This window comes from Alosa alosa, chromosome 10, assembly GCF_017589495.1.
Source record: "Alosa alosa isolate M-15738 ecotype Scorff River chromosome 10, AALO_Geno_1.1, whole genome shotgun sequence".
Lineage (NCBI taxonomy): Eukaryota > Metazoa > Chordata > Actinopteri > Clupeiformes > Clupeidae > Alosa > Alosa alosa.
In genome coordinates this window covers 23,049,206-23,059,905 of record NC_063198.1, presented here as the reverse complement: position 1 = coordinate 23,059,905, position 10,700 = coordinate 23,049,206, and the positions used below count along the sequence as shown (strand labels likewise).

The 10,700-nt window shown below is 43.0% G+C and overlaps 1 protein-coding gene across 1 annotated transcript; it reads left to right on the top strand.

The window, feature by feature from the left end:
• The first annotated feature begins 339 nt into the window (after positions 1-339).
• On the top strand, positions 340-6,522 carry tnni1b (troponin I type 1b (skeletal, slow)). The gene is made up of 9 exons (XM_048255920.1): positions 340-437; positions 1,966-2,000; positions 2,506-2,512; positions 2,712-2,753; positions 3,387-3,518; positions 4,787-4,876; positions 5,564-5,740; positions 5,899-6,007; positions 6,249-6,522. Exons 2-8 carry the CDS (start codon positions 1,987-1,989, stop codon positions 6,001-6,003), a joined length of 567 nt encoding a protein of 188 aa, XP_048111877.1. The 5' UTR covers positions 340-437; positions 1,966-1,986; the 3' UTR covers positions 6,004-6,007; positions 6,249-6,522.
• Positions 6,523-10,700: the final 4,178 nt, after the last annotated feature.

The window sequence follows — 10,700 nt, the reverse complement described above, 5'->3', positions numbered from 1 at the left end:
CCAGAAGGCCTGCCCTCGGCCCTTGCTCACTTGTCCAGAGGATTGAGGAGAGAAAGAGACAGAGAGAGGAAAGAGGATGACAGAGAGAGGAAAGAGGATGACAGAGAGAGGAAAGAGGATGACAGAGAGTGAAGGAGGGAGGGACAGGGACAACGAGAGATAGAGTGAAGCACAGCTGCATCTGTGGAAAGTCTTACAGCAGAAGTGATGGATAAGACAAGCCACTTCTGATGTTGACAGTATGCATGTGCATGTGTGTGTGTGTGTGTGTGTGTGTGTGTGCAAGGGGAGGGCCTGTCCTGAATGTCTATTAATATCTCCTTGTGGCGGACAAAGACCCCTGGGCTTCAGATTATATATTGCAGGGCATTGTCCTCCAGCATCATTGTCCTCCTCTCCCAAGTCCATTGTCCTCCTCTCCCAAGCAACTCACAGAGGTAAGACACATCACATTCTTCTCTTCAATCATATATTTCAATTTTCATACATTGCCATATATTTCAATTAGATTAGATATACAGTATATCAGAGATTCTGGAGCATAGCATTTAAATAGGCCTACACATGATTTATTCATGTATTTCTGCAATGTATAATTAACATAAAAACAACTATACAGATGTGGTAGAGCTTTATTTATAAGACTCATACAAATGTTTTGAAATGTTTTATTACTCAGAGGATAGAGTTACACATTGAAATGTTGAGATGAAGAGACTAGTAAGGAATAAGTAACCAGTCCTGTTACTTTTGTAATGGTTTAGCAATGTCTCACACTTCACACAAGAGTAGGCGAGTCCCAAGGAATGGACACATATTGGAAACCTCATGCTATAATAGCTATAGATTGTACACACAATGTTTTTGTTTTACCATCTTGCCATTTTCCAGTTCATGCTATCAAATATGGCACAGAACCATTTACAATACTGTAGGATTCTCAGGCTAAATGGGACACCTGTATCCTATCCATGCTGTGGTAATGCACTTTTGAATGTAAAATTGATATGATCTACACATTTGTTTATCAACTCTTTTCACCATCTTCAGATAGTCTCCTTTCAGGTTTTCAATGACATTTCCAATTTCTCTACATGATGTCTATTCAGGATTTGGATGATAATTTACATCTAAACCAATGGCATGTATCATGTGTGAGTTATAATCAACAAACACAGACTTGAGTCAGGACTCTTGTTTCCCCCAGACCCAGTGTGTGCTTTTGTGGAATTCTTCTAGATGACCGTGGTGCTTGCGTGTCCTTTTTAAGAAGCTGACAGGAGGCTATTTAGGGAGCCGAGAGCGAGAGCTCTGGCTAGAGAGGCAGCAGGAGGAGAAAGCTGGGACTGGACTGTTATCTGGACTGAAATAGTTGCCATGCCTGAGCCTTTCCAGACCTCTTTGTGTCTGCCAACACTTTCTTTTTTGGTGACAGCGGTGCTGTGTATGTGTGTGTGTGGGGGGGGGGTTGGAAGAAGGTTTAGCCCCCTGTCAGTGAAAGAGGCCAGGCTGACGGGAAGCATCGTGTAGAGGCGAGGGACGAGGGGATCAGATGACCTGTGACATCACATCAACCCCTAAGCATAGCTGACTATCAACAAAAGATTTATCAATCATAGCTCATTTGTGCCTCCTAAAATATCAACTTAGAAAAGCATCAGAGAGAGAGAGAGAGAGAGAGAGAGAGAGAGAGAGATATTCACACAAACACACACACATACACAGCACTGTATCGCATAAAGTCCATGCTATACAGAGGGCTCCTCAAATGGCAGCCAGTGGTCCTGGTGGAGGATTAGGGCTGGATGCTCTAACACTCACTCACTGGAAAGTCCATTGTGAACAATGAAAGCTGAAACCCGAGCTGTCTTAAAAGTGCATACTTACGGGGAGGAAACAAAAGGGCCAGTTTGGACATGGCCACAGATGACTACTAGAACAAATTATGTTATTTTTGTCTTTCAGGTTAAACAAGCACCAGCCAAGATGCCTGAGCAAAGGTGAGCATGTGCAGTTTTTATGACAGCTTGTGTGCGTGTGTGTGCGTATGTGTGTGTGTTTGGTGATTGTGTGTGTGGTTGTGTGTGTGTGTGTGTGTGTGTGTTTGGTGTTTGTGTGTGTGGTTGTGTGTGTGTGTGTGTGTGTTTGTGTGTGTGTGTGTGTGTGTGTGTGTGTGTGTGTGTGTGTGTGTGTGTGTGTGTGTGTGTGTGTGTGAGTGTGTGTGTGTGTGTGTGTGTGTGTGTGTGTGTGTATGTGTGTGTGTGTCAGGCATCTAAGCAGCTATATAGTGATTCAAAGACACAGTAATGACCGATGAAAGACATTCAGCTCATAAAGACAGGTCAGTCCTGACAGAGGCAATACAGTGTAGAATACTACACACCAATGCACTGCAGTGTACTCTAGTGCATTACTTGAATATAAGAATTGTGGTGTGGATATGGTAAAGCCAACCTGCAAACATTTATGTGTCTAATTTACAATCTCTGCTTTTCTCCTTCACAGACAAGAGGTGAGATTACCATTTTCCTTTTCATGATAGTAGTTCGGAAATCTATTAACAGTTCTAATTAACAGTAATAATATTTAATGCTCTGCTTAGTATCTAGATATGTCATGATATATCTAAGAACCATAGGCCTGATTAAAAACAAAAATAAGAAATTAACTGCTATGAAATAGTTTTCCACCTTTCTGTCTGCTCCATACAGAGAAAATCCAAAATCTCGGCTTCACGGAAGCTGATGCTCAAGGTGAGTTTCTGCCTATTGCTCTGGGCCTCTCAACAGATTACCTATCAGGTGATCAGTGTGTTAGATGGTGGAGACAACCTAATTAAAGTACCACAGTAGTCACGTTTGGTTCACATTTTGTCATTGAATAGATGCTGTCGGTATAAAGCACTAGCTTCAATGCTGATTGACCGCTTAGTCACTTTGTGTTGCCTTTATGTGGCTGAAAAAGTCTGTGCATACAATGACACCCCATCGTTACCCATCACGTAGGCTACATTCTGGTGCTAGCTAGCTCAGTGTGTGTATACTATATAAAACAAAATGTAAACTAAGCAGTGCTAGCTTAGCATGTTCACAGCACTCTGCACATAAAGTGCACGCTACACTCTAACCAAGAGGTAGGGAAGTCAAACAGCCAATCAGAGCTAACCTTTTCCCAACGGTTTGAAAGTGCCGTTAACAAGCCGATGGAGGTGTGTCCGAATTAACGGTGCTGCGTTACAGATGCTCGTCAACCGACCAAATGTTGCAACGGCCTTTAAGTGTACCATGTATCAGAGTCTAATTGTGTGTGTGTGTGTGTGTGTGTGTGTTTCTGTACGTATATATCTTCTGGTTATGGAGTGTAAAATGTGTCTATATGTGTTCCAGAGCCTGATGGTGGCCAGGGCCAAGGAGGAGCTGGAGCAGGAAACCGTGGACAAGGAGGAGGAGAAGCAGCGCTACCTGGAGGAGAAGGCACCTCCCCTGCAGACCAGCGGCCTGTCTATGACACAGCTACAGGTTCTCACCCCTGTCACCTCAAACATGACCCTAAACTTAACCTTACCTCCTAGCCTGACCATCATACAGTCCCCCCCCCCCCTTCCCTCAGCCCTAAATCCTGTTCGACCAACACAACCTCATGTGAGATCACGTTTCTTGCTGTAGACCAGCAGCCTGTATAGCAGCTCTAGGTCTGTGACTGTTCTGTTACATTAAACACAACCGTACCACACAAGTGTACACCCTAACCTGTCCTTCATACAGTCACACCCTGCTCCTACCTATGATCATCACCCTAACCTGTCCTTCATACAGTCACACCCTCCTGTGATCCTCACCCTAACTCCCCCCATGCCCATTGCCCTCCCCCTGACACAAACACACATAAGAAAGCTCCTCGGCTGCTGACCAGCAATCTGTCCAAACACAGCCCCATACAGTGGCCAGTACTGTTCAACTTAACCCGAAACTTAGCCCTTCACCCTAACATGGTTATGGTTATGGTTATGGTCCAAAGTGACATACAAATAACAATACAAAGTTAAATTTGACAGTAAACAATTTAAAAAGTTGCTAAGACTACATTAAGGAGAATAGCAATAATAAACAACAATATCAATTCAATCAATAGCCAAATGAAAATAAATACAAACCATAACGCATAAGAAACGCTTAATAAACTAAGTGCATGTTGAACAGATAGGCCTTTAGACCCCTTGTGAAAGACCCAAAACTATTACAGGAAAGTGTTCTTCATACAGTCAAGCTGTCCTATCCATGACCCAGACTGTAAACCTGAGCCCCACCCTCATCACCCCCCCCTGATTTAACCTAATCTGAGAACACTCCTCAGCAGCAGGAAAGCAGCCCCAGAGCAGTGTGCATCATCCTTCCCATCATTGTGCATCATAGTGGTTGACCACACTGGGTTGGCTAACAGCCCTAACCCACAGCTGCCAACCCTCACGCATTTGATTGGTGTAAGAGCGTGTGCAGAGAATCAAATGAACGAATCTCACTCTCAATGTGTGAGAGTTAGCAGCTCTGCCTAACCACACCACAATGGGCTGGGTCACACCCGAGTAACATCTGTGCCACAATTGTGTCACACCCATCACATCATCTGCTGCAGTCATCATAAGAATTGACACATCTTACTACACCTAAAACAGAGAGCTACATACAGTCCTGCAGTACTGAGTTTTGGATTGAAATATAGTGAGAAGCAAGATGAAAGAGGACTGCCCATTTGGCAACATTGTTCACACAGTTGTTTCTGCGTATAGGACCTGTGCCGAGAGCTGCACGCCAAGGTTGACGTGGTGGACGAGGAGAGATACGACATCGAGGCCAAAGTCATGCACAACACCAGAGAGGTGTGGAGGGCCATGCATCACACACACTCTCATTACACTCCATCATGGCACACTGATCATAATACTGACATAATATGATTTTTTGTGTTGAATTGTTCTCTGTGAAGTGTGTGTGTTTCCTGTTTGCCTTATTAACTTTATTGTTTAACTCTGCTACACTATGTCTCTCTCCCACCACCTCCCTGCACCAACATATTGTTGCTTCCTGGATGATACTGTATACAACAACACTGCAGAAGAAGTTCTTGATACAAATACAGCACGACATCACCTTTTGGATATGGACCCTTTCAAGAGAGTTCCATTATCAGCATCATAGTTGGCCCCACAAGACTTCCCTTTTAACATTCCATATGTTATCTTAATGTAGAGGGGTGTATCAAAGCTCGTTGATACATCACTAATACATTTCTAGCACCCTATAACTTATAGGTCAGGGGTTTTCAACTGATTGTTGACTAGGGACCACCATTCTGACTAATTACGTAACCCCAGGACCACCACGGAATAAAAACACTGATTTCTTCATTGCAACTACATTACTGAATCCATGGTTAGAGACCACCAGCAATGTCTTCACGGACCACAAGTGGGCCGCGGACCCCTGGTTGAAAACCTCTGTTATAGGTAATGCCAAAGTGACTGACTGGAAGAGAATGTGTGTCTCTCTTCTGCTCTGTCGCCCAGATTAAGGACCTGAACATCAAGGTGCTGGACCTGAGGGGCAAGTTCAAGCGGCCCGCCCTGCGGAGGGTCCGAGTGTCTGCAGACGCCATCTTGCGTTCCCTGTTGGGCTCCAAGCACAAGGTGTCCATGGACCTGCGGGCCAACCTCAAGTCGGTCAAGAAGGAGGACACAGAGAAGGTGCGCATCAGGGATCTGACTGTGGCCTGGACAAACAAGACACACATTCACTTTACCAACAGCAAAACTACCGCATAGCATGGTATGCCATCTGTTGAAATCTGTTAAAATTGCGTGTGTGTGTGTGTGTGTATGTGTGTATGTGTGTGTGTCCTCAGGAAAAGACAGTGGAGGTGAGCGACTGGAGGAAGAATGTGGAGGCCATGTCAGGTATGGAGGGCCGCAAGAAGATGTTCGATGCTGCCAAAGGACCAGCACAGTGAACAGGTAGATGATTCAGGAAGCAACCACAACACACACACACACACACACACACACACACACACACACACACACACACACACACAGTCAGAAGAAAGATGGAGAGGGACATACAGACATATATTTGTCCTGGAAGTATTTATTCCAAACAACTACATGTTTTTGTCAGTCTAAACTAACAAATACAGAACACTAACCTCATCTTCTGTATTTACGGTCCTTTCTAATATTTAGTCTCTTATTTCAGAGGATATCAGAGTGGAGGATGAGGGGAAACAAGGACATCACCATTTTCACATTTACATGATGCACCCATGACAAATGTCTCTGGGTCTGTGCAATGCCCATGTGTCCAATTGTGTTGACTATAATTACGGTATACTGAATATGCAGCATAATTACAAATCCACCACATGCCCCACACTACACTCTTAAAACGAATGTGTTGTTCCTATCTGGACACAGAGCTGTGTTAAAAAAACAACGGAAGTTGTGTTGTTTTCAACGCAAGCTGTGTTATTTTCAACACATATTGTGTAACAAATAAAAAAAGGAAACAACACAAACTGGGTTGTCCCTATCTGGAAACAGAGATGTGTTAAAAACAACGTAAGTTGTGTTGTTTTCAACACATTGGTTTTAAGAGTGTAGGTTACTCTGGTAGTTACTACCAGTTGTTAGCAAATAATTAGTTATTAATAATTAGTTCCACAATATAAAAGATGACTATATTTGTACTTATGGGACTGGGACCCCAGTTTGTTATGTTTGTTACAGTAAGGAACAAGGGTTGTTTAACAAAGGATGTTATGATGTTGTTTACTTGTGTATGACTATACCCAATTTTGAGGTAACATTCAAATAAAGTCGTTCCAAAGATTCATGGTGTCAGCTTGTTTTGTGAAATATAATTTAGCTTATGTGATTCAGACTATGCTGCATACATGTCCGGATACTCTTGTATAGATAGATAGATAGATAGATAGATAGATAGATAGATAGATAGATATTTCAGACCCATTATAGAAATATTTATTGGAGTCAGCTTGTTAATGTGTAACAACAGGAAAGAATGTGCCAAATAGCCTCCAGCTGGTCAAATATTGGAATTTATTTCAATAAATGGAAGAAGCTCCAGGGCAGTTCCAGCGTTATGGATGTGACAATTGGACTCATATTGGTAAACAAAATGCCTTAGAGTGGGGGCAAAATTAGTATCAGTGAATTCATTTGCATAACTTTTAATGAATGTCCTCTGAATACTGAGAAATCCTCAAATTTCATATAATCAATTTCATCCTAAGAATACAAAGCATTTTATCAGCGTTATGGATGTGACATGAAATGGACACGCTTTTGTAAGAGATTACAGGTTTTCTACAAACTCTGTGAATTTTGAAGGAAACTGCCGAAACTATGATATATGTAGCATGAAGGAGACTTGAATGAACACAAAAAGTGTGTTTTTGAAACTATGCGTCATTTTTGTAATGCATTATGTAGGAAAAACTGGCGTTATGGATGTGACTGTTTCACGTTATGGATGTGACATGTCTGAACCAGTCCTCGACAAACTACATAAAACACATAATTAAGTAGTGAATTTTGATATGAAACAATTGAAATAGTAATCATGAAAAATCTAGCGATGAAATTATTGCTTCCTCAGTGGCCACTAAGAGACACAGGAAGAATCAGGACAACAAGTCATTTAAAATATAAAAAAATAAATTTATTTTTTTCTTTTACCGTCATCAATTTTGGTCAGGGATTCACGGGTTACTGAAACACCAGGGAACATGAAACTTGGTGGCCACTCCCTGAAATAACTAGCCCTACCTGAACCGTTGCACCCAAGATAACAAAATATTTATGGTATGTCAGTCTCAAGAGCCCGCAACCTAACCCATACCCACTCATTTGTGATCTGCATGCATAAAGTACATGTGCACACACGCACATGCACACACACACACACACACACACACACACACACACACACACACACACGCACGCACGCACGCACGCACACATGCACAGTCACACACATACAGACAGGCAAGCACACACACACATAAACACATACAGACAGGCAAGCACACACACACACAACAGACACAGATGTTTTATCGGCTTTGAGGTTTAATAAAGTCTCCAGTCTTGTAAATTCACATTATGTAACATCCATAACGTCACATCCATAACGCACCATTAAAGGTGTAGCATAAACATTTCCTATAAAACATAATGGATGTGACATGGCCATGGAACTTGCTGACTTAAAAACAAAAGCCTTACAAATGTAAGGAGTTGTGCTCTTTAAAGGTAAACTATGCAGTATTGGCAATTTCCGGTTTTTGCTTCTTTTTCGCTGGCTCTGTCATGACGAATGTCTGATAAACTCCATCGCTACCTTTTTCCTGCCGGTGCCTGGCATGTATGTGTATTTGAATGCAGTAAAGCAATTTGTTACACTCGTTATACTTCCTGACACTGAGGCCGTCGTCGACAGAGTAGGACAGTGTTTCTTTACTAAGAAGCATGGTCATGATTTATTGACCATGAGAAAGTGAGGCTTAAGCCAGTTTCCCATCCTCTCACCAGATCTTACCATCCTCATGATTGACACGATTGACATCATTTATCAGAGGATCAGGGGCATTATGCACCATGACAACTGAAATTAATTTACAAAGAATCCCAGTCCAGTGTCTTTTTGCCGCAACATGCAGTTACACCTGAGAGACGATAGATGGCATTCTCACTCTAACAACTACTGCTGAATCATAATGAGGCCGGCAGAGAAGTTGGCATAGAATTAAAAAAATCCAGCCAAACATAGACGAACCCAACCGTTACAAATTAACTACTGGGCAAACTGCATAAACACATTCCGAAACTTTGAGACCCTATTTCTACGGTGTCAGGCTCTAGGTACAGTATGTAAAAAAAACATCTTTAGAAGGGGACAACAAATCCAAAATAGAGGGTCACCAGTGTCCAGCAAACAAACACGACACTGATGTTTACAGTGTTCTGGGGACCCGAAAACAGCTTGGAGGGGGATTTAGCATATGAGCCTCTAAAGAACCACAAAGCCGCTGGTCGATGCGGAGGCGGGGGGGCGGGGGGGGCGGGGGGGGGCACATCTGAATTCAGCAGCCAGTGGTTATTAAAAGATTTGGCAGGGTGGCGAAGTGCAGCAGGGCAGTGTGCCACTGGTCAGGAGGGACATAGAGATGAGCTCCAGCTTTAGAGCCGGGCACTGGATGTCACTCTTACAGGGTGTGAAGATTGAGGGTCACAACAGCACCTCCGCCCACTGAAGCCATCGAATGTGAGACAGATGCAGGCCTGGGGATGTGGCCAAGAGGACAGTTATTTTAGCCGGATTTAGAACTTACAAAGAGCAAAGGTGCACATGGAAGTGGCTTTGCCTCAGGTGAACATCGTAAATATTTCAGGAAAAAGGATCATTGCTTCACAGTACTGGATCTGACAATAGAAACTAATTTACTGGTTAGGTAATTCAAGTTTTATATTAGCTGTGCATGACTACCATCTATTTCAAAATCATGCTTTTGTCAGCAGTTGAACCTCTAGGGTATGAACAGGTTTAATGGCCTCTCACCACTGTCTAGATTGGCATCTAAAACACAAAGACTTGACAAGGCCATACTTTCATCTGTAGCCTCTTGCATGGATGTCTCTGTTGTTTTTAGTGCCACAGGGCAGCTTTGGGGCGAACTCCCTGAGGAGGTTGATGTGTGAGGTTCTGCTGCACCAGTCTATCAGGTGACAGTGGGAAAATAGAGTGGCCATATGCCACAGACTCAGAGGTCAAAGGTCAATGTTATGGCTAAGATCAGTGGGCGTCAGTGAACCTGCAGGCCTGAGCTGGCTGTCAAACCTCTGTGATGGGGAGACACGCTGCCCATGAGCCCGTGCTAGTGTGTGACTATAAGAAAAACATACACAGCAAGCATAACTATATTATTTATATAAATTACTGTCATTTGTGACATTTGAAACCAAAATGGTGCACAGTGCTATGTCATAGTTTAACAAGCAATTTTCTGCAAATTACCACAAATTAACAAACTCTATTCAACAAATTGTCAACAAGCATCAACAAGCTTTTATAGTAATATAGCTGTCAGGAAGTTGTCAACATGCTGGATACCGCTGGCCTTTCCACAACTCTGATCATAATGCCTATACTATTTCTAATCTCACCACAGAGTGTCAGATGATTGTTGATTATCTGGGATTAGCCTGGCAAAATAAAGCTAGATCTAAATCACAGTGGAAAGTATGTGTTATCTCCAAGTGTCAGTTTCGTCAAAATGTTTGAATGAACTAAACAGTACAATTCTGTACTAAAGAATGCCTTGAGTGTGAGGGGAATGGGAGGCATGCTTGAAGCACATTGCTTTTGTCTCTAGGTAGGATTAGCAGGGTGGCTTTCTGCTAACCTGCCTGCGGTCAGGGTAACAATGGCCATAGGGGCTGCTGCTTTATAAATAGGGAGGATGGAAAGCCGGGGGAATGTCTGATCAGTCATTGCTCTGCATCTGCTGCTCTGCTGGGCATCTGTTGTTCACTTAGTGGACAGTCCATCCAGCATGGACAGCCATCGCATCGGTCATGTGATCACATGAGGGTGTATAAAGCACTGAATCAGCGTACAGCGTCCAGT

Coding starts and splice junctions, on each gene's coding strand:
- tnni1b (XM_048255920.1), top strand. Junction 3,519..4,786: donor TGTCTATGACACAGCTACAG/GTTCTCACCCCT, acceptor TTCTGCGTATAG/GACCTGTGCCGAGAGCTGCA. Junction 4,877..5,563: donor TCATGCACAACACCAGAGAG/GTGTGGAGGGCC, acceptor TCTGTCGCCCAG/ATTAAGGACCTGAACATCAA.